We start from the raw sequence: 25,223 nt of genomic DNA on the forward strand, positions 1-25,223 counted from the left end.
TGTGTTCAGTTTACGTTTCCTTGTCTCGTCAGGTCTAATTTGCCCCAGCTGTGTTTCCCTCCTGTGGTCCATTCCCTAATTGCTCCTTCTATGTATTTAAGCCCTGTGTTTCTGTATGTCATGGTCGCGATCTTCCCCCCGTTGTAAATAGTTTGACGTCTTGTTGTAAATAAATAGTTTGTTGTAAATACTTTCGTTTCGGGATTTTGGTGGTGAGCTTTAGTGGGGGGTTTTTGTGTGTGTGTGTTTTTTTTTTCCTTTATTTTTACTTTTTTCGTGTTGCACTCCGGTTGCCTAGGCCGGGGTGTAACATATGGGGGCTCGTCCGGGATTGCCTTCGCTGGGGGGTCCGGGGACCGCCCCAGCCTTTGTCGTCGCTGGAGGGTCCGTGGGACCGCTCCAGCCTTCATCCGCCTTCGCTGGAGGGTCCGAGGGACCGCTCCAGCCTTCGTCGTCTGCTGGAGGGTCAGTGGGACCGCTCCAGCCTTCATCTTCGTCTGCCTTCGCTTCAGCTGTCCGTCTCCGCTGGAGGGTCCGAGGGACCGCTCCAGCCTTCATCCGCCTTCGCTGGAGGGTCCGAGGGACCGCTCCAGCCTTCGTCGTCTGCTGGAGGGTCAGTGGGACCGCTCCAGCCTTCATCAGCTTCGTCTGCCTTCGCTGAGGGGAGGGTCCGTGGGACCGCCCCAGCCTTTGTCGTCGCTGGAGGGTCCGTGGGACCGCTCCAGCCTTCATCCGCCTTCGCTGGAGGGTCCGAGGGACCGCTCCAGCCTTCGTCGTCTGCTGGAGGGTCAGTGGGACCGCTCCAGCCTTCATCAGCTTCGTCTGCCTTCGCTGAGGGGAGGGTCCGTGGGACCGCCCCAGCCTTTGTCGTCGCTGGAGGGTCCGTGGGACCGCCCCAGCCTTTGTCGTCGCTGGAGGGTCCGTGGGACCGCTCCAGCCTTCATCCGCCTTCGCTGGAGGGTCCGTGGGACCGCTCCAGCCTTCGTCGTCTGCTGGAGGGTCAGTGGGAACGCTCCAGCCTTCATCCGCCTTCGTCTGTCTGGATCAAACTTTTCACTTGGTGTTAAATGTTTGATTTTTGGGTGGGGGGGAACTGTTACGTTTCGGTGTTGTCAGTGTGTTCTTTTTGGCGTGACTGTTATGTGTTTCCTGTTTTACTTTGAAAGTCTGTGTTATCTTAGTCTTTTCAGTTTACGTTTCCCTGTCTCGTCAGTTCTGAGTTGCCCCAGCTGTGTTTCCCTCTTGTTGTCCATTTTCCTGATTGCTCCCTCTATGTATTTAAACCCTGTGTTTCAGTGTGTCATGGTCGCGATCTCCCCCGTGTTGTAAATAGTTTGGTGTGTTTGTTGTAAATAAATAGTCTGTTGTAAATAGCTGTAAATAGATTTGTCGATACTTTCGTTTTGGGATTTTGGTGGAGAGCTTTAGTTTTTTTTCTCGTGTGTCTTTTTCTTATCTTTGTTTTTCTACGTTGCACCCCGGTTGCCTAGGCCGGGGTGTAACACGTGTAAAAACTTGTTGCTTATTATTTTGTCCATTATTCATACAACCTTTTAGAAAAGTCAAACTCCAAGGTAAAACAGAGTTCAGGCAATTCAAGGTTCAATTTATTAAATTTTGTCCTTGCCTGGCAACAGGGTATTATAACAGTAAAAATCTACAACTATTGTTATCCTTATTATTATTATTATTATTATTATTATTATTATTATTATTATTATATTCTTCACATAGGATTAGCATAACAATGCAAATTTATGCGGTTTAGTTTTTTCTACCACAGTTTTGAATAAATGATGTTAAGCTTTTTAGTAGCAGTAGTACTTGTAAACATGGTTATATTGAAAGGAAAGATGAAAACATTTGAAAATATCTTCTTTTTTTTTTCTTTCTTTTTTTAATAAAGACTAGTGCAGAACTCATGGCTCGCACAGGGAGAAAAAATTAATTATTCAAGGAACAAGAAACTGTGTAAGAGAACTCCTTCATATATTTGTGAGCTTTAGGAAACCTTGGACTTTAGAGCTCTACATTTTTGCTGCAAAATCTCAACATTTGTGCTATGACAGCTTTCAATTTTAGATTATACTTATGTAATCTACAGCTTATAGTGTCTTCTGTATCTTATGCTACAGTCTCACTAGGTAAAACAGTTGTAAGAGACTACAGCAAGATCCATGTGTAATGAACTTACAGTCTTCTCATGTTTTGAAAGAATTGCTTTGAAGACAGCAGTCTGATTTGCGACCACTCGGCAGTCAGTTACTGTTCTGAAAGCAGCTTGGTGTTTCAAAATGGCAAAGGAAAAGCAAAAAAGATGGAGTCAGTCTGCTGTCAGTGGTTATTAAATGCAGTGTCTTTATGATAATACAGCAATGAACTGTGATAAATTTGTGAAATTGCAAGGCTGTTGTTGTCTACATACACAGAAATTCAAACTGCTTACATTCAGAAACCAGTCGGAACCGCATCAATCTGAAACAGAAACACAAGATAGTTATGTAATTGCTGTAGGAACACAGTGTAACTGCAAAACGACAGACACAGCAGCATTGCTTTTATTATAGGAATATAACCAAACTCCAACCAAATGGCAATAGCTGAGTCGTTTCCCCTAATTCACATTGATAGATGTGTCTCACTCAGCTTCTGGGTAACCAGCTACTTTCAACTGGTAGGTGAATGTACAGATTTAATGGAACCCCCACCTCCCCAGTTGCAAGTAAGTCGCTGTCTTATTGTTGCTCTAGTGTGACTGAGGCATAAAGCAGAGTCATCAGTCCTTTGCAGTTGAAACAGGGCACTCATTTTAATAATTAGACTGCTTTAGTGCTCTGCCATAAAAATTGATATATGGGTGAATTACTGCAAATGCAGTAATTGCTACATGAGAACGAATTAAATGTGAATAGATAAAACTTAGTGACGCTACTTGCCATATACCTGGCGACAGTTTAGTTTCATCTGCATCATAGATATCGTACATGAACATCCATCCCATCCATCCATTCGCTTCCGCTTATCCTTTTTCAGGGTCGCGGGGGGCGCTGGAGCCTATCCCAGCTGTCATAGGGCGAGAGGCCGGGTACCCCCTGGACAGGTCGCCAGTCTGTTGCAGGGCCAACACACAGGGACAGACAACCATTCGCACTCGCATTCACTCGCACATTCACACCTAGTGGCAATTTGGATTATCCAATTAACCTATCCCCACAAGCTGCATGTCTTTGGACGGTGGGAGGAAGCCGGAGTACCCGGAGGGAACCCACGCAAACACGGGGAGAACATGCAAACTCCACACAGAAAGACCCCGGCCTGACAGTGGAATTGAACTCAGGACCTTCTTGCTGTGCGGCAACAGTGCTAACCACCGTGCCACCGTGCTGCCCATACATGGACATGTTTGTTGCAATATTGAGTACCAATGAACAGTATCACTTCCACAAATTCATAAATAGAACTTGGTGTATGAACTTTGTTCTCAGTGTAGTAACGTACAGAAGTACTATAAGTGAAACTTTAAATGACTTCTTCATTGATATAAAAATAAACATTAAACGTCTTGATATAGAATGGGGCCCTTGTGGCACAGCTTTCCTTACGCACCTCTATGCCTGCCATTTCTGCCAGTCCAATCAATCAACAGCTGGTGGACTGCAGCACCGCAGAGATGTGACCTTAAAGATTCATAAAGGCACATTACACGCCTTTATGAAACCTTCACAGCTTCTGCATTATTGTTCTAATAATCACATCACTGGTCACGCAGATTTAATGCTTCGATCAATATCTCATTATTGGAATGCAGAACCCTTTTTCTGGTAAATCATCTACCAGGGGAAAGGAGAGAGTGTCAGAAAAGGAGGTGGGGGAGTAATTACAACAACATATGATGGAGCAGAATATATAACTCTGGGAATGTTGTAAATGTCTTCTTTAGAAAGAAACAAGTTCTGTAATTTTTCACTTCTGAGCACTTCATTGTGCAAGGATGACCTTTATTTGACGCTAAATTCGTACAGAGAAAACTTCCATTTTATCATATTAAATAATCCTGCTGCAGCCCTCAGTCTTCATGTATTCATTACCTCCCTAACAACATCTCAACAATGTTCCCTCTAAGCTGCGCGCATGTGCAATTGCGCACTGCGGTCTCTGCACACAGAAAATCTGCGTTGCGTACAAAATAAAATGTAACCTGAATTGAAATTAAAATTAATACTTTAACAATTCTGTTTTGCTGTGTTAGTCAGTAAGTAACTGGCTGCTCCTGTATGGGATTAGAACGATGCCACCTTATCCCATAGTCCAGCCAATAATGCGATTCACATTCGTATATACGCAGCTAGAGCTGGGCGATATGAGATTTTTTCATATCACGATATGTGTTTTTCATTTCAGTCGATAACGATATCTATCACGATATAAGCCAAATAACTATATTTGTAAGATTTAAATGTGCCGTTGCTCACAAGTAAAATGTGAAATAATCAGCAGCTTGTTTTGATTTAAATATTTATTTCTCATAATAAGTTCAACAGGGTAGATGTACTTAAGGAACATGAGACTTTTACAGATAAATAAAGGCAAATATTGCAAACTACACAAAAGGCAGCCGCTAAAGCGTTTAAGTTTCAAAATAGAACAAACGAAACAGACTAAACTGTCAATTCCACTTAGAAACAAAATATTAATTCTAAAAATAAATCTTAGTTTGTTTTACAGAAGAACAGACAAAACTGACTAACTTTTGTCAATATCAAATAAACTGAGAACTAAAAGGAAATTCTCAATCTCTCCTTGTTGTATAGCTGAGCTTTTCAAACAGTTTTAACAGTTACTTTAGTCTGACAAAAGCCGAATGACGAATTAGCGCTTCCATTCAGAGACTGAGGCTACGTCCACACGTACACGGGTATTTTTGAAAACGGAGATTTTCCGTTTTCGTTTTAAAAAATAATCCCGTCCACACATAAAGGCAGAAATGAAGGAAAACGCTGCTATGAACATGCCAAAGCAGCAGGTGGCGCTAGATTCCTAACCGTGCAGAAATGTTGGCCAATCAGAAGTCTAGAAGCCTCGGTGGGAAAAAGTAAACAAAGCTGCGGCATAGAAGCAGAACCGAGTCGTATGTGTGGAGGGACAGTAACTGTGTGTATATGTAAGCATTTAAACACTGCAGAGAGTAGAATTAACAGTAACAGTATTGTAGAAATTCATTTCACCGAAACAATAACGTGGCGCACAGTGTGACGCATGCACCAGTTTATTGTATTTCCAGACTTGTTTTCGGCACAATTTACAGTGCACGCTACTCTGTTTTTTGTCAGACTTGAAATAGCCGAAATACCTTCACACTACGGAACTTCTATGGCTCTTCCGTTCGACAATCTCTCCGGCGTTGGAAGCATCATCTGTTTTCTCTTCGGTCACGCTCGGTTGATTTTTCTAGTCGGCACACTCATTTCCTCCATTACGCGCTGGCTGCTTCCCAAACAAACACACGTGCGGCTTGGCACTTGTGCTGTACGTAACAAGTCACGCGACGTGACGCTGCGGCTGTGATTGGTTCGGCTCTGCGCTACTTAATTTGGATTGGCTGACCTTTTTTTTTTTTTTTTTTTTTTTTTTTTTTTTTTTTTTTTTAAAGAGTACAAGAGCGGCGAGGTCTATCGCGATAGCTTAATTTCTCTATCGAGTAAAAGTTATATCGCGATACATATCGTTATCGTTCTATCGCCCAGCTCTATACGCAGCTAATCAACGTCGTTGTGAGGCTATGACAGCGTCCTTATGTGCCGACTCTGGTGTTTTAGCTAGCAAAGTGGCGTGGCTGAAGCCACGTTAATGACAACGTGTACAACCATTGGAGATGTGAGCAGGACAGACGGAACAATTGACGGAAAAAGTGTGGACTTTATACTAGTTTTTAAATTGTGTTGATAGGCCACGTAAAACCAGAGTTATGATTAAAAATATGCAATGTTTGGTTTCCTTCCTGATTACTATCGTTGTTTATGAAACTGCGTTTTATAAGGAAAACGCTCGAAAGCACTCTCCGCCTGTGAGCAAATACAAAACCAAAAAACCCCCAGCCTTTCCTATTGGTGGAAAAATGTACCATGTCGACCAATCAAAAAATAATATGGTAACATGGCATTTAGTTGTTTAGGAATGGGGGGAAGTTTTAGGAGTGACGGCGGTGTTTTGAGATGTGAGAGATTTGCGACGTTTAGCACAAATCTTGTGTAGTTAGTGTGTAGTGTAGTCAATAGTTTTGTTGTGTGCGTCAGAACAATGAGTGTTACAGGAGTGATGCATCTCCTGTTGTCAGGCCTGCAGGTATCAGGCTTGTGATGTTCTCCTTTATCTCATAGTGGACAGAAATTATTTTTTGGAGTGGCACAAATGATTTGTGTGGCATCAAATTTGATGCAGAACAGCTGATTGTTCTGTAAATAGTTTGAAATATTTATTTAAAAAAAAACGCCTTGGCTGCATTTTTAGGTAAACAGCTGCAAAAAACTTTGTTTGCATAACTCAGTTAGTTTTTTGAAGAAGTAACTACATAATTAATTGCCCAACATTGGTCATTATATACTGTATTTTGCAGACAGAGTTACAGGACTCTCTCCCAGACCACAGACTAACAACAGTATTGTAGAAATTCATTTCACCGAAACAATAACGTGGCGCACAGTGTGACGTCAAAAAATGCGCACACCTTTGACGCTGCGTTTTCTCCGTTTTTCTAGTCCACACGTAAATGCAAAAACGGAGTTTTCAAAAATATCCACCCTGGGCGGAGTTTTCAAAAATCTTCGTTTTCAGTGACCAAAAACGCCGTTTATGTGTGGACGAAAGGTGCAAACGCATAGAAAAATCTGCGTTTTCAAAAATACCCGGGTACGTGTGGACGTAGCCGAGCATGCACCAGTTTATTGTATTTCCAGACTTGCTTTCGGCACAATTTACAGTGAACGCTACTCTGTTTTTTGTCATACTTGAAATAGCCGAAATACCTTCACACTACGGAACTTCTATGGCTCTTCCGTTCGACAATCTCTCCGGCGTTGGAAGCATCATCTGTTTTCTCTTCGGTCACGCTCGGTTGATTTTTTTCTAGTCGGCGCACTCATTTCCTCCATTACCCGGGCGGTACGGTGGCTGGCTGCTTCCCAAACAAATACACATGTGCGGCTTGGCACTTGTGCCGTACGTAACAAGTCACGTGACGTGATGCTGCGGCTGTGATTGGTTTGGCTCTGCGCTACTTAATTTGGATTGGCTGTTCTCTTTTTTTATTTATTTATTTATTTATTTTTAAGAGGACAAGAGCGGCGAGGTCTATCGCAATAGTTTAATTTTTCTATCGAGAAAAAGTTATATCTCAATACATATCGTTATCGTTCTATCGCCCAGCTCTACCCTTTGTTATCATGGCTGTGTGCTTAGGTTAGTTGAAAGATTAACCAGAGTGCTCTGGAGAAGGTTATTACCAAGGATGTTTCTGTGTTTTTCCCTTGAACATGGCTCGTCTTGCAGTTCCTGCTGCCAGAAAAGATCCCCACAGCGTGATGCTGCCACCACCATACTTCACTGTAGGGATGCTATTGACCAGGTGATGAGTGGTGCCTGGTTTCCTCCAGGCATGACGCTTGGCATTGAGGCCAGCGACTTTAGTCTTTGTTTCATCAGACCAGAGAATTTTGTTTATCATGGTCAGCGCGTCCTTTATGCCTTTTGCTGAACTCCAGCAGGGCTGTCATGTGCCTTATTTTGAAAAGTGATTAGTGGAGTGCTGCAGAAATGGTAGGCGTTCTGGAAGGTTTCCTCTCCTCACAGAGCAATGCTGGAGCTTGTTAGATTAGCCATCAGGCTTTGCACTAAGGTCCAGTATAATATGAATAAGGATAATTTTGAACTGTGAATCATAAAAAAAGCTAGGTGTGGTTTAAAAGAGAGATGTAAATTAGAATAAAGATTCACTTTAAACACCGGATCACTTACATTTTCCTTATATTTATGATAAACCACCAACATGCCTAACAAAATAACCCCACATCATACAAAATGTAGTGTTTTTGATCTTTGAGTTACAAAGTAACCAAGATAAACAGAATAATAAAAAAATGAAAAGCTGCTCTACTCACTGTGACGCTTCGATCAAAAGCTCAATTTCAGACCTCTTCAGCCTCATATAACATAAAAGATTTGAGACCTGGTGTCTTGATGAATTCCTGGCAGAGCGAAATATTTGTTAGACCCGCCACTGAAACAGAGTTTTATCAGAGCAGTTTTACAAACACACAGTAAGACTTTTAAATGCATCAGCTTTCATACAAGTTCTTATTAATGTAGTTCCCTGTCTTTTCCAGTGGGATGTAGCCATTTTCTGATCAATCCTCGTAACTGTCTTGCTCAGGTTAATAAACTCTTTTCCAGGTTCTTTGACTTTGTTCTGGTTTAGTCTAATCTAGAATCTGACTGAAATCGAAAACATACTGCTGCTGTCATGCTTGTATCCACTAGATACAACCCACAATCCATTTTTTATGTGACAGCAGAGTAGTTCATGACACCAGGACTTTGAGTTAAGTCAGCTGTCTGCTAGCTGAATTGGCTTCCCTTCAGAAGGTTCCCTTCTGAAAGTACACTGCATATCGCTCCCCCTTGCCCTTCACTGCCGTCCATCATATATAATGTGTCTGTCTGCAGAACCAGACACAACTGCCTGAAATATGTGTCCCTCCTGTGAGATAAACACTGTCATCTGTCATTGGTGGGAACGGAGGAAGTGACACTTTGATAGACAGCTACATTTCCTACAAGAAGTGTGTAGAGCGGACGGGGTTGATGCAAAGAGAAGAGAACAGCATATCCTCGTTATTACTACAATAAATTGATGATGAAAAACAGATGACAATTCATCTTGTCGTGTTTACTCGTTTTCTTTTATTAGTAAAAGCATATATGAGTTTTCATGCATTACATTGGGCCGATAGCCTTTAGGGATATACAACTTAATAAATGATGTGAGTGGAGAATATAGGCAACATTTCATTGTTGCTTGGCAAGCTTGCACGTTCCTGAACGTCTCAAATCTCTCATGCTTAATACTGTGAGTGTTGTTTTACAACTTGTACAAATCAGCTCTTTAAAACTGCACTTATTTGTTGTGAATCAAATATAAAGCAGCTGTGTGTTTGTAAGATATGATTTTTAGTCTGTGAAATGCTATGAAATGCTAAGAATTGTTTAGACCAAGCCCTGGCTTTGAAGAGAGATACTCGAGGGATGTGACATATAGACCCTGAAAGATATTATTATATGTTTATGCACTGCTAAACTGTCAACAACACCTACAGCTACCATAAAGAAGGATTGCCAGGCAGCTGTTTGAGGAATTTTCTGAACCACTACAGAAGTTTAAAGTTGCCACGCAAAAACGCCAAGTATTTGTCAGTAAATTCACAAACCTCACGCTGAGGAGAACAGCGAAAAACGTATTCTTTTATTTTAGATCTGGATCACTTGTATGTTTTGTTTGCAGATAAGAGAACATTCCAAAAGCCAGAAGCAAGTGCTGAAATCCCTTTTATGTGGTGCTCGATAACAAAAGTGTTTGCACAAGTAATTCTTTATGCACTCCACTGTTTATTTTAAGTGCTTAAAATTTCCAGCAGCATAATTGTCAAATACCTTGTTTTTTTGTATCTGTTAATTCTAGTGATCATGTAAAGCTGTGGTCCAATTTAATCCATGTTGTTTGACTCTGCAGGAATAAATATATATTGTTTTTCTGTTAGAAATGAGAACATGCACCTCAAGGCTGAAATTTCATGTAGATATAAATGCATTAAAAAAATGGCATGTCTGTTATCGGTGTCTCAATACCGTTAGCTAGACTTTTCCAGGACAAAATAAAAAAGCCTGCATTTAAGATTTATTCAGTGTTTCTTCTCTATCCTGCAGAGAAAAGAAGATGTCCCGAACCAGTGCTCTGAAGGTCCTGGACCATGGAATGATTGGACCAGAGGGAACAGATAACTGCCATAAATTTGTGGACATCTTGGGGTTGCGAACAATCTTCCCGCTTTTCATGAAAACTCCTAAGAAGATGAGAAAAACTGGTGTTTCAGAGCGGGAGCATGAAGGTCAGTTACTAATTACAGCAGGTCAGCGAGGCTGTGTTCAGCTGTAATCTTGTTACCTTGTTTTGATCTCTTGGAGTAGAGTGACACGTTGGTTCAAGCAATGAAAAAGAAATTATTGCAACATTTCTAAACTGCGTAAAATCTAGGGGGACAAAATATTGATGGGATTGGACTGTTTTTGGTTTCATTTTCTCAGAGACATTATCAATACACTGGTGCCAATGTATTGACTTTTTCACTTTGTGTCAGTACTTCATGACTCCTCGTGGTGGCACTTTTCAAATGTCTACAAAGCACAGCGTTTGAGAGCAGGGAAAAGGCAAAAACCTGAAGAGATGCAGCCTTGAAATTGGTTAATGTTAGTTGCATAAAGTTTTTGCATTTTTCTTCTTCTTTGAGTTAAACAGACATTGTGATGTGTTAAAGATAATTGTTTTGAATAATGTTCAACATCACAGTGTTGCTGTATTGCGATTCTAGGTTTTAAATGGGCCCTGGGACTAAATGATAAAACACTGTAGCTTTAATGAACTCGGCTGCTCACAGAACTAAACAAACTGTGGTTCATTTTTAATTGTGACCATACCTGAAAAGACATGTCCCTCTTTAAACCTTTGTATGAGGGGCAGCAAGTCTCTTTTTAAAGTTATGGTGACTCTTCAGAATCAGAATACTTTATTAATCCCTAGGGAAATTATGTGGGTTACAGTTGCTCCAGTACACTAGCGTCAACAAAAACAAACTAGACTATTTGTCAACACAGTATGTTAAGATATGAGGACTGGCACAATATATACAAGTCACCGAGTAATAAATATTCAGGGTTTACAGATGTGATTCTAAACGAATATCAAGAAATTGACAGTTGTTGTTTTATATCTTCTCTTTGACCAAGATAGAAATTTAGGAGTAACATGGCCTTACAAACCCAACAGTGAGATCTTAAGAGATCCACAGCCTACAGCTCTTCAATGGGGTGTCACAGGGTCCCCAGGAAAAAAAATTGTAAATGTAAAATAATAAAATAAATATTCTTCTGTAGCAATAACAAAGTATAACATAAATTATTCTGTAGCAATTGCCGCAGAATATCCAGTAATGTCCCTGCCTACAATTAAACACATTCACTTACTGAAAATTAGAGGCATCTGCTGTGGCAGATGGGTGCAAACCTTTTACCACAAACTTAGTCACTGCTCGGTGACATTCGTCTATCCTGGCCTGAAAGGAGACGCTACCGGTAGACTGCAGCGACAACTGCCAGCATCTGAGCCAGACTCTGTCTGTCTCTCTCATCATGGTCACCTAAATGCACAGTAAAGGCAGGTTTTGTAATAAGGCAGATAGCGCTAAAATAATATGCACTGTTTACCTGCCACATTAACGGGAGAGGACATGCAAACGTTACCGCTGCTGCTGGGTTGAGATTCACGAGTCCGGAGCGGAATTAAAAACACGACATTCATTTAAGGTTATCACGTGTTTTGTGAGCAAATGCTTTTGCATATTCGTAGTGTTTCCTCCCTTAAATGAAGTATCTACTTTGCAAGTATTGCTAGTAAAGTATAACCTAACTTTTGAGCGTTTGAGCCGCCATGTTTCCTGCCAGGTAAATGACGCTCCGCAACATGGTGACGTCATTCGGGGCGACTGGAATCGATAAGGGAATCGTTTGCAAAAATGGCAAACAATTCCAAGGAATGGAAACAGTGGGAACCGGTTCTCAACAAGAACCGTTTTTCGATACCCATCCCTACTTGTTTCTGCTCCTGTTTTCTAGTTTTCTGCAACGTCTAGTCACACTCATTTCCTGCAGGCGCTCTCAGTCCTAATCTGCTCATGTATCATGGTTTGCTACCTCTTTGGCCTGTCAGTTTACACTATCAATCCAATCTTGATTGATTTTCCTGCCTGTGCTCTCGAACCTCTCTTGTCTCTGAGTGAGAGATAGGAAGCGCAAACGAGAGACGGCGAGAGAGACGTAGGTTCGTGTCATACACGACAAGTGAGTAAAAATGGAGAGGAGACTGAAGGAAGAGGAGGTAGACAGCTTGTCCATCTCTCTGCCCTTTGTTTGATTATCAACGACCGAGACGTAAAATCCTTCCTCTCCTTCTGTTCGTATTAATTAGGTTTCATATGTCAGCTGGGGCTTGCTTGCTCTGCAGAGAAGAACAAATTGTCTTCCATTGTGTCCCATTTTCACCCAGGGACTCAATAAATTAACCTTTGACCCCCTTGAAGAGCAGGACCAAGATAATAAAGCCCCCCCCTCAGTGTGTTGAAGCCTCTGGCAGGGCAGACATACTCTTAAAAGACTAATGTGGAAATCCATCCCCAAGGTTCTCCCAGCCCTTGAATTTTGACAAATGTGGTCTTCATGGGTTTGTATTTGACAACATAAGCTGTGTTTGGAGATCAACAGTGTGATATGCAGTAATGATTAAAGAGGTCAAGCTCAGAATCAGAAAATGATGTTTTTAGGCCAAATCAAACCATGCTCAGTTGGGCTGATTTGTGGTCTTCAAGGGAAAAACTGGGGAATTACTACTGGTCCTTTTTATAGGCATCATTACATGACATTATTTTATATATATATATATATATATATATATATATATATATATATATATATATATATTAGGGGTGCAACGATACACAAAATTCACGGTTCGGTTCGATACTTTGGTGTGGTGTTTTTCAGTCGGGGTACCAAAATCTATCTCTGCCCTGCCCGTCGGGCTATTGTAGGAAGGAAAAATATATGTCAATGCTTTTGCATTCTTTCGGAAATGTAGCTGGGTAATTATGTCATTGGCATCGGTGAGCCACTGTCAATATGTGACATATTGAAATCGCGTTTGAATTTGCGCTTGTTTTTTTGCTTTCACTTTGCAATCGCGTGAACTGTGTATAGAGAGCGACAGCACTGATCTGTGAGTGATGATAATTTGCGCACCAATTCCTCTGACATTGTCTTATTAATTGTTAGCTTACTATGCAAACATGACAAGTGAAATCTCCCGCAGCTTAAACATGTGAGAGGTTGATCGCGCAGAGAATCGCTGAGCTTATGTGAGTGCGTGTGTAAAAGCAGCAGGATATATATTTGACTACGATGACCTGGATGACTGAGAACCTTCACAGACAGATATATATTTTAGTTCTGCTGAGCCAAATAAGACAGGTCAAGGTGAAGAAGTGACAGCCAAAGAAAAGCTTACCACAAAACGGAGAAGTTATGACAAATCAGACTATAAGGCAAAAAGAAAGTGCAGCTTTATGGTTTCATGGACAAAATAATTTCTGTGGCTGCAATATGACGAGCTAAATAACCAGGGCTGCACATAAGTGGTCCGCAGGTGCGCATTCACTGTCAAAATAAAAAACACGCACAAGGGTTAGGGTTAAATTTAAAAACTGTACTTTTGAGTTAAAATATATATTTATAATTTTAATAAATGACAAATTAAAAAGGCATGAACATTTTTTTTGTATCGAAAAAATATCGAACCGTGACACCAAAGTATCGAACCGAACCAAACCGTGAATTTTGTGTATCGTTGCACCCCTAATATATATATATATATATATTTTTTTTTTTTTTAAATCATAAATGCAGAACAGTTCCTACTGAAGGTGGAAGTAGGCAGGTGGAATTTATTACATATGCACTAAATGCATTTCTCTTAAATGTCAAGATTTTCAACTTCTCTTGTAAACTACAAACTACAAAAATGTTCAAAAATATTACATTTTTGGATTTGGAGAGTTAAAATATTTTCCCTCCTATGGAATGTGAGGTCTTTTAATTAAATGGGTGGCTGTGTCTCTGGAGGTGTCGCAAGCCATCCACTAATGCGAACGTGAGTGGTTTGATCCCTGGCTCCTTGAGTTTTGAAAGCATCGCTTGGAGTGGTAGCTATAGAGTGCTTAAACACATACATCAAAGTGCTGTATTAAATGTGTGTATGAATCAGTGAATGTTGCTTCTAGTAAAGAACATTTCAAAGCTCAGCGTGGAAAAGCCCTATAGAAGCCCCAGTTAATCTAACTTAATCTTCCATGTTTTTATCCAAAGCTACAAAGAGGATGGTTCACTCGAACAAATTTCTACATTTCTCTTAGCAGTTCAAGATTTCTATTAATGATAAAGAGGAAAAGGTTATACCAGCAACACCAAAACACTGCACATATTTCCTGTCAGATATAAGCAACAGGCATACAATGAATTCAAAATTGTCTTTTAAGTGTTTTGTTTATTCTAATTTTTATGCAGCATTACACCAACTAGTAAATTACAAACTTTTTATTGAAACATTGTGTGTGTGTGTGTGTGTGTGTGTGTGTGTGTGTGTGTGTGTGTGTGTGTGTGTGTGTGTGTGTGGGGCACACCAGCTGCTTTAGCTGCCTTTTTACTTTACTTATATTTACTTTGTTGAACTTGTGTGGACAGCTGTTTGCCTCTACCACTGTGCATGAAGCAGACTAATTCTGATTTTGTGCATCTCTACTATTTTCTATTTTATTATTTTTATTTAATTTTTTTTCAAATACAAACATAATCATTGGGGGGAGGGGGACTCAAAATAACTTCGTAGAATCAATATAGTGCTCCTAGTTTGATATTTGGCACATGATTACTGTTATTATTCTCTGTGGTTACAAATGGGACCTGCGTAACTTTCCCAATCACGTCTGTATTGATTCGTCAAACAGCAATAGATGTAATGAGTTGCCTGTCACAATATAAGAGTGAACCCTCCTTCTCCGTAAGACTTCTAATTGAATATGGTGTGACTCAAGTGGTTCTCTGGAATAACATAACAGCGTAGATTAATTAACTATCATGCGCTTCAAACAGAAGTAATTAGGAAGTATGCACCTCGCTGTCCTTCTATCCACAGTCCCCTTGGTTACATTCACTCTATTAGTCTCTCTATCATAAACCTTTTTGTGAAGACTGATCCCTGTGAAATCCTTTTTGAAATTAGCATAGCCCAAATGACCAGGGATTGCCAGACCAAGTTAGCACACAGAATGGCATAATTAATAGGGCATTGTAAGTGACGAGAAAACACTGAAAAGACGCGGAAAAAAGAAAAACCCAAACAACAAATTACATTTCTGTGCTCATAAGTATTCTTGTCTCGACTCCGCCATTCACCTTGTTTTAGGGTCTCGGTTTATTGGTGTATGTACTCTGTCATTACCAGTGAAATGAGATTGTATGATGGAAATTGGTGGCAGCCGGTTGTTATATTTAGGTGGCTAATGATGTGAGCGAGTGCGGGAGGGAACAGAAGTAAACAACTAATTTACATGGTGAGGCACAATAGTCCTAGCTCTTTCTCCAGCTCCAACTCAGAAAAGTTTTTTTTTATTTTGTGTGTGCACTTGTGTGCGTGTGCGTGTTTGTTTGGTGGTGAGAGAGGGAACAGAGGCCTTTGTGCATGATACATTTTGAATGCCACACAAACACCTTCCAGTGCTGCGAACGGCCGTATCGCGACCCTTATTTTCTAATGACTGCACTACTATAGGTAATGAGTGAGACATGCTGCCAGAAAGAGACCAGAAGCACCATCATGTTTTATGGCTCTGCAGGTCTGCAAGATATACACGTTGTGGGTATAAAAGATGGAATAGACCATTTGATGGAAACGGCATCCCTTTATGAAAGCAACTCCACTCCTCCTCGTCCTCAAGAAGAGATTTCATTACAAAGACGAAACATCAAACTCTATCATCTTATTACTTTATCACAAGCATCTCTTCTCTGATATTAACAAATGAGATTTTTTTTTCTTAAAGCATGAATGCATAGTAAAATATATGACATTAGATAAGTGACTATAATGGAAAAACTTGGTTATCTAGATATTAAGATGAAACTTGTATATTTCGGGAAAAAAGCCCAGAATCAAATAGAAATCTCCTTTATTCATCCTTCTCCCAGCACAGACGTTTTAGGCATAGATTGGTATCAGTAACATTTTACAAGTATGATTGCAAACTGTGTTGTCGTAGTCGTGCTGTGTTAATCCTATTATTAGTGTATTTCAGAGGGAGAGATATGCTTTTAGAGCCTTGTGTAAAGACATATCTAATTAACATCTTCTTCATATTTGGTCTTTCCTCTGTAGGGGGATCATGTTTTATCTCTGTAAACTTTAATGAAATGTGCTGGGGTATATTAACTTGTACTGTATATAAACGGTTTATTTCAACAGACTGATCAGAAAGGGACTTGGACAACATTTAGGCGAAATGTATTACTTAGTAGTAGGGCTGGGCCATATTATACCGTTCACGATAATACCAGTACAATGTTAGGCAACAATAAGAAAATGAAATATCGCGATAGAATATGGGTAAAACGTGCATGCACAGTGCCTTTGTTTTCATACGCACATGGCCGAAAAAGCATGGCGGCAACGGAGAATGAGAAGGGAGAAAGCGGATCGTTGAGTGAGGATGAACCAGATTTGGTTTGTAAAAATGGTGCCACTTCAGTGATGTGGAACTGGTTTGGTGTTTGTCTGTCAGATACCCACTAAAGTACATTTCTTTTTGTAGAACATGCAAGCGGGCCGTCGTTATTGCCAAATTTGTCGGACTAAGGTGCTCGTAAATCTGGGAGTAATCTGTGTCCTAAACTCCCAACTCCCAAGGTCCCAAAGTCAAACGAACACTGCGGCATCACTGAGAGTTAAAAACTGTCTAAATTCTTTCATCTTTAATAAAGCAATCAGCATTGCTGCTTTACCAGGTTTAACTATGAAGTTTAACATCCAGGCATCAATGAAAACAGAATTTATTACATTTAACGGAGTTAGAAGTTAACAGGAAGTTAGCTCGCTATTTTCGCTAGTTACCTATGCATGATATACCATGTTCTGCTGAGAGGTTTCTGAAAAAATTCAAACGTACAGCTCTGCTATCACTTCCAGACAGGAAACTAAACAGCAGTGACGTTTGTAAGGTTACTGAGGTTGGGCTAGCTGGTATATAATGATGTGCTACGTGATCACTAGCGACACAGCTATGTTAGCATAACATAAACAGTGAAGCTGGAGGATGAACACTAACACTTTTCCACTCGATAAAAGTTAACGTGAGGGTTCCTGACGGTTAGAGACAAATGCAATCGCATGGCAGGATGCTGTAAACGGACCAAACTTAAGTCAGGAGAACAACTGAGACAATCCATCCACAATAGAAGGTTAGTCATTAATATACTGCAACAACATGGGAATAGAGCAGCTGTGATAGAATACAGCATTAATGAATCAATGGTACAGAAGTGGAGGAAGCAAGAAAAATGAGTTGAATAAAGTTTGATTTATCTGACTGCTTTGTTTTGCTTAATGTGCCTTATAATCCTGTGCACCTTATGGTCTGAAAAATACATATTAGACTTTTTTTATTTGGCACACTGCAGTTTAATGTTGCAAAGCACCTCTTTTTAACTTCAGTGGATATTATACATGGTTATGCTCAGGATATGTCAGCCCATTTCTACTGGAAATGGCTTTTGGTTAAACTTTCAGCAAGGAATTTGCATTTGCACTGTTAAATTTTTAAATAGCTTTAATGCATATAAAAAACAGCTGCTTGTTTAAGTGAAAATAAATGGATGGGGTTTTTTTGCGCTGGTAAAGTTGTGGAGTTGTATTTTGTCTCGCATCAATTATATCATCAGTTATATCGTTATCGCAAATTTTCAAATATATATTGTGATAAATATTTTTGGCCATATCGCCCTGCTCTACTTAGTAGTAGTAGCAAGTAATAAACTCAGCCATTTCCAATGCACGGGTTGTTTTGTGCAACAAGGTGGAACAAATATATAATATACTAATATTATACCGTACAAAAAGCTTCTTTTTTTTGTTTTGTTTATAAGACCTATTGTAGTTTTTAGAAAATGATTGCTCTGCGGTCATATACTGTCTGTCAGAAATGGATTAATAGCATGGGTTAAAATGGGATTTGGCAGGTAGCTGTGAACCTTTGTTCTCTGGTGTAACCATGCAGCAAGGGAAAAAAATCACTTAGAAATAAGAGACGTAAATTGTATCGTGAGCTCTAGTTTATTTTCTTTGCATACAGGTTGTGACCAGCTGACCCATGCTGCTGTTGCTGCTTTAGGTTTTATTGCACTTTGTAAATTAGATAGTTTAACAAAATTTAAATTACTGTCTGCTACTCTTGATATAATCTGACATTTACCAAGAACACCAGAGCTTGCCCTGCATCGGTCCATGCAGTCTTCATCAGAATACTGCGCAATAACCAGTTTAGCCTGCACGAAAGTGTATTTTGATGCAACAAAACTGCTGTACTTCATTTTGTTTTTATGTTTTTCACTATATGAAAAAAATACATAAATTCAGCAACAGATCATCAATAAATCCTGGAGCTATTGTAAAAAAAAAATCTCTAAATTTAGAACTTTACCCAACCTTTAGATTTTTAGCGTTTCAGATTTCACTGAGCAGTCCTTACCTCTGAAAATAATCTCACAGCTTCTTCTACGGTCCTCTCTTTTTAACACCTTTCTCTGTCTCTGAAAATGAATTATCACACATGAACATTTTTCCTTCCCTTCTGATCTTCTGTAGTTTTAGCCAGGCAACTTTATTGATATCTGGAGCATGAATACGTCAAAGTGATTACAAGAAGAAAGGATGTGTTGAAGACATAAGTTGAATGTGGGATGACATTACTTTCTAAGTACTGAACAAGCATCTTCATCCCATCAACTGTGAGCAACATACAAGTTGCAACACAGAGGTAAATAACTTTCTTGGTAGTTTTCTTTAGGAAACTGCCTGTCAGATTAGACTACTAATTAACTGGGATTTCCATTCTGGATTGTTCCGTTCCACTTTAACACCTGTTTAGAAGCAATAAAAGTGCAACCTTAAAATTCTCTTATCTTACCTGGCGGAGCTGTCTGCGTGTGTCCAGTACAGTCAGATATTGATTTAACCTGACAGCTGCTTTTTTTTTTCGTTGGAAAAAATGGTCTGAAATATGCATGCTGAGCAGACGTCAAGTGTCCTGCCACAAATTCCAACCTGGCAGCATCCTTGCTCAATTCCATTGGTAAGGGAACTCTTATTGTTTGCTACATCTCAGAAAGGACAACATTAGATGTCCCATACAAATTACATACAAATTGCTTCATTGCCTGTAGTTCATCTGTGATCATGGCTATTCTGACAAATATAGACTAGAACCAGATATACTTTGTATACAAAAACTGCTCCCATAAAGAAAAACTGTACTGTATAATGTGTTACAAAGTCTGAAAATCTTACTGAGAAACATAATGAATGAATCCGAAGATGTGAACTTGGGTCTCTTTCTCCAGACCTTATCCTCCAGAGGAACTTCTAAAAGCCTTTTACTCACCAAGTCCATTGCAAAAAAGTGATGCTAAATTCTGAATTTTTTGGATATGAACTTGCATTTTAGTGGAAAAAGAAAAGTCGAAATTTAGTGATGACAAGCTGGACCTGGTCTTTCTGCACAGAAAAAGGATGAAATGGAGATTCTGGGTTCATCCAATTCTCAAGACAAGCAAGCACCAGGGAGAATTTCATGGTTTGAGCCAAGATTTCAAGCTCTATCATGGCCGCTTTCGTACATATTCAGGATCTCAGTTGGGCAGTTTGAGCTTTTGCTTTTAGAGTTGGGACCACATTTCAGACAGAAAAACAATTTTAGAGAGCCAATTGAGCCGAAGCAGCATCTATCTGTGTCTGAGGTAAAATAGTATTATTTTACTATTTGTATATCCAGTACCTGTGCGCATTTTGAGCTGCAAGCACAGTGGTCTGATTGGTCAGATCTGTTTATTCGCATCTGAAAATTCAAGCTTGGTTAAAAGAAAAACAAATGCCACAAAGTCTTCTATGGAAATTGTGCGGTTGGTGTGTACAGCTGTATTAAGAAGAATAATTTTAACTCACAAAATATTCAAACAGATTCTGCATGTCATGTGTGTTAAGTCATCAGGATGGCCTGCATTTTGTCAACAGGAGCATAAATAAACCTTAATTTTTGTCATTTCTGCCCACAAATCCATTTCTGCTTCCAAGAACATACTCTCAGATACCTGTTTATGTACTCATCTGAGGAACCGTGAAGATGCTAATTAAACAGATGACTGCTTCAATTATGACAAAAATAGGACAGAAACATTAGTTACTGTGGCAGCTGAAAACATCCAGGACTGCAAATTTCCACCCAAGTTCCCAAATTATCAGACTGTGTACCCACCAACAGGTATTGGAACAAGATGTATTATGCATTTCCTAGGGGCAATATGTAGATTAAGTTTTTAAACTTAGCCAAGCTAATGATAGCAAATTGATAGCAATGAAATAAATCAAACAAACAAAACCACAATTCATTCATGCTCCTTCAGGTACCTCCTGACAGTCTATCCTGTGGTGCTGAGAGGCTGATTGCTCTCCCTAGGGTGCTCTTAGTCCAGACTCAATCAGTCTATCATTTAGCTACCACCTATCTGTTCTTCTGTCATTCAGAATTACACCATGCTTCCTTTAACTGTCAATCAATAAATGAATCCAGGCCCCTCAGGGTTATTTGCATGTTAACTTAGTGCTATGGATCCCCTGGGGCAAGGCAAATGCAAATGATGAATGATTGGAGGAGGATGAGTGAATATTTGCAATTGGAATATTATGCATTGGGTAATGTGAGTGCAAATATTTCTAGGAATATTTGACAGGGACCTTGTTCACTGTTGTGAAGTAGTTTAACTTTACTCGAGGGTTTCGTGCATTACTTTTTGGAAGTGCAAACACTAACAGCAGTCTCGCGTTGTCTTATTGTCAGCAATGATGTAACTCTAACACGGTGAGGTAGGCTTTTCAGACGACATTGTTGCTTGACATTTATAACGGCAATATCCATTGATCTAGTGTTGTTTTTGAAGGACTTTGTTGTGGATTGCCCCCCCCCAGTTGTTACACTCATTATTCAAAGGTTTTGGTTACTTGTATAACCTCTGTTCTCTGAAAACCAATTGTGGTATCTCACTATGGGAGATATAGCCTACTCCCAGATTGCTAATGATCGGACAGGACAAAATGAGTTTAGCAACCTCTGGCTCTCAGCAACAAATGGCAGAGGAAAAGCTGATAGATCCTGGGGCAGCTATAGGTAGACTCCCTAACCTTAGGCATGAAGGCAGGGGCGCAGAGCCACCTTATAAAATTATTATAAGGATGGGGGACAAACTGCAGACAGGAACAGGACATAGATAAGTCATTCATAGCATGCAAATCACTCATTGTTTTCGCTGATGCCAAAGCCAGCAATAGGATGGGTGCATCCTCGCTTAGTGGCGTGCCCTTGTTTCTTAACGAAAAGAACAGAGGACATTGTGCATTTTTGTGTGATGCGAACAGATCTGTCCGAACCTCTCCCACAGCTGTTGCACCATTTCTGAATTGGGTCTAAACTCCCGGTAGAGTTGATTCCCTCTAGAGAGCAGATCTGCCATGGTGTTCAACACACTGGGAATGTGTGTCGTGCGTAATGACAGGAGGTGTTTGCTGCTGCACGTAATCAGGCTGTGTGTCAGTCTGTGCAAAGTTACAGAGCAAGTTCCTCATGACGGTGTATATACGCACTGCTATGTCATGTCTGTTTTAACTAAGATATGACAACTTTTCAGAAGCGGCAAAAAACACTTCAGCTAGAGCTGGGCGATATGAGATTTTTTCATATCACGATATGTTTTTTTCATTTCAGGCGATAACGATATCTATCACGATATAAGCCAAATAACTATATTTGTAAGATTTAAATGTGCCGTTGCTCACGAGTAAAATGTGAAATAATCAGCAGCTTGTTTTTATTTAAATATTTATTTCCCATAATAAGTTCAACAGGGTAGATGTACTTAAGGAACATGAGACTTTTTCAGATAGATAAAGGCAAATATTGCAAACTACACAAAAGGCAGCCGCTAAAGCGTTTAAGTTTCAAAATAGAACAAACGAAACAGACTAAATTGTCAATTCCACTTAGAAACAACTCCACTGCAACTCCCCCTGACTTCTGCTCCGCGGCTGCTGGGCGAGCCCTCATCTGGGACTCTCCTCAGCTCTTACTGGAACAGTGGCGCGGCTGCCCCTCTGTTGGTCTTCCATGGTCTCTTGTGTTCTGGGGGCCTCTAGATGTCTGGAGTTTTGATCTCCTCCATACCTGCTTCACACCCTGGAGGACGGGGCTATGGCCCCCCCACACTCCCTAGCAGATCATTACATGGAGAAACCTTTGGAATGCAAGCATGCTGATCCACACAGGTATGCACACATGGGTATTCACAGACGCGGACTAAAGCTTTCTTGGCTGCTGCCTCAAAGCACACTGTGCGCTGTCTATCTTGCGTGCTGCACAATATCGTTTATTATTTAGTAAATATTGATATCTATGACTAGCTAGTTTATTGTGATGGTGCTTTGTTTTCTCTATTATTATGTTACTCTTTGTTGTTTGCTGTCTCCTCTGTTTGTTATTTTTTTTTTTTTTTTTCTCCATACAGGTGACCCAGGAGTTCTTTTTTTTTTTTGTCTCTCTTCCCCCCCCTTCTCACGTCTCTTCTCCCCTTTGGTTTTCTTTCTTTCTCTCCCCCTCTTTCTCTCATTCATTCCCCCTGTCCTATTTATTAAAAAAAAAAAAAAAAAAAAAAAAAAATGACAAAGGATGAACTGAAGCTCTGCCATCACGTAATGTCGCATACTGCTGTTTCTGATGTCATTTAAAAAAAAAAAAAAAAAAAAAAAAAAGAAACAAAATATTAATTCTAAAAATAAATCTTAGTTTGTTTTACAGAAGAACAGACAAAACTGACTAACTTTTGTCAATATCAAATAAACAGAACTAAAAGGAAATTCTCAATCTCTCCTTGTTGTATAGCTGAGCTTTTCAAACAGTTTTAACAGTTACTTTAGTCTGACAAAAGCCGAATGACGAATTAGCGCTTCCATTCAGAGACTGAGGCTACATCCACACGTACACGGGTATTTTTGAAAACGGAGATTTTCCGTTTTCGTTTTAAAAAATAATCCCGTCCACACATAAAGGCAGAAATGAAGGAAAACGCTGCTATGAACATGCCAAAGCAGCAGGTGGCGCTAGATTCCTAACCGTGCAGAAATGTTGGCCAATCAGAAGTCTAGAAGCCTCGGTGGGAAAAAGTAAACAAAGCTGGGGCATAGAAGCAGAACTGAGTCGTATGTGTGGAGGGACAGTAACTGTGTGTATATGTAAGCATTTAAACACTGCAGAGAGTAGAATTAACAGTATTGTAGAAATTCATTTCACCGAAACAATAACGTGGCGCACACCTTTGACGCTGCGTTTTCTCCGTTTTTCTAGTCCACACGTAAATGCAAAAACAGAGTTTTCAAAAATCTTCGTTTTCAGTGACCAAAAACGCCGTTTACGTGTGGACGAAAGGTGCAAAAGCATAGAAAAATCTGCGTTTTCAAAAATACCCGGGTACGTGTGGACGTAGCGCATGCACCAGTTTATTGTATTTCCAGTAGGGCTGAACGATTATGGAAAATAATCTAATTGCGATTTTTTTGCCCCAATATTGCAATTGCGATGCGATATGCGATTATTTTTTAAGGTCTTTGTCTTCTGTATTATTAAACAAAGACAAGCAATACATCATATAGTATGGCCAATACTATATTACATTAATTTTAAACTGTTCTTTCCTGGAAGACAGACCTCTGTTATGATGACATGAGGTGATGCATGAATTGATGACTGACATTTTTATTTAACTTCTTCAATCACAACAGTATATTTGAACATACACAATAGTTTATTTTTAGCTTACAAACATCTGAGCATAAAGTGCTGACAAGGAACCGTGGTGTAAACATTAAAATGAAAGTCAGTACAATGTGCAGATTGCAGAAATATACATAAACAAAATCAGTGGCTTTACCACACTCAGTTTTTCGACATCTGTGAACTACTAGACAGTCATTCAATTAAAAAATAATATTAAATAAATAAAACTAATAAATAAAAAATACACACATCTTACTGATCTCTGCAGTCAGTAACATTACACATAAAGTGCAAACATAATAGCAATTGTATAAACACACACACAAACACGCCTTTAAAGTTTAAAGGCGTGAAATTGGACGGTCTAGCCTTCTGATTAGCGTCACCGCTGTCTCGGTGGAGTTTAATAAACTCGGCCGTCTGCTTCTTGCTATCTAAAATATAACCAGACACTGGCGTAAATTCTCGACTGTCTCATACTTCTGTTTAATAAGTTTTCTGTTTGACGTTTAGTCAGCTGTGTGAAAACCAAGGAGGAACCCACCCGGGGGATTAATAAAGTTTTATTTTATCTAATCTAATAACTTTAATCTCAGCCAAACCGATTTACTCACGAACAAACAAAACACTGAAAAAAGCCCAACAATAACATTTTTAGGTTGTCTAAGTGACTTATATATTACGTTTAACCCGAGCAGTGAAACTCCGCGGTGATCTGAAAATGATGTGCCGGGAGTTGTGCCGTTCTCGGCCGCATCAGTAACCCTCGAGCTCCCGGCTAGCTGTCGAGCTGGTGGGTAGCAGACGCCTCTGAAAACGTCGAAGCACTTTTGCAAATATGGGATATCTTGATAAACCGAGCAGATATTTGATGTTTACACAACTACTTTCTCGCCTGAAAATATGTTAAAAGTTTATTTTGTGACCCAGAAAGATTAGTATGAGTAATTTTAAAACTTAGTAGCGGCCGCCATTGTTGGAAACTGGAGTTTGGCTGGGCCGCACTATGAATTCTGGGATATGGTAGTAATTTGGACAGCCTTCGGCGCGTCGCTGTGACGTAATCGGTCTACAAATGCGGCCTCAGGAGGATGCAGCCCATGAATTTGGACATGTCCAGAGTATAATCGCAGCCTTTGCGGTTAGAAAATTGCACTTGATCATGTCGCGATATTATCGCAAATGCGATATATCGTTCAGCCCTAATTT

General features: G+C 39.9%; 1 protein-coding gene across 1 annotated transcript in view; it reads left to right on the forward strand.

Annotated features, from left to right (window-relative positions):
- ctnnbl1 (catenin, beta like 1) overlaps positions 1-25,223 on the forward strand; it is an 83,653-nt gene that overhangs the window by 19,600 nt on the left and 38,830 nt on the right. The window contains exon 11 of the mRNA XM_026153900.1: positions 9,976-10,157. Within this exon, the coding sequence (XP_026009685.1) occupies positions 9,976-10,157 (182 nt within the window). The remainder of the gene's footprint in view (positions 1-9,975; positions 10,158-25,223) is intronic.

This window comes from Astatotilapia calliptera, chromosome 20 (genome assembly GCF_900246225.1).
Source record: "Astatotilapia calliptera chromosome 20, fAstCal1.2, whole genome shotgun sequence".
Classification (NCBI taxonomy): domain Eukaryota; kingdom Metazoa; phylum Chordata; class Actinopteri; order Cichliformes; family Cichlidae; genus Astatotilapia; species Astatotilapia calliptera.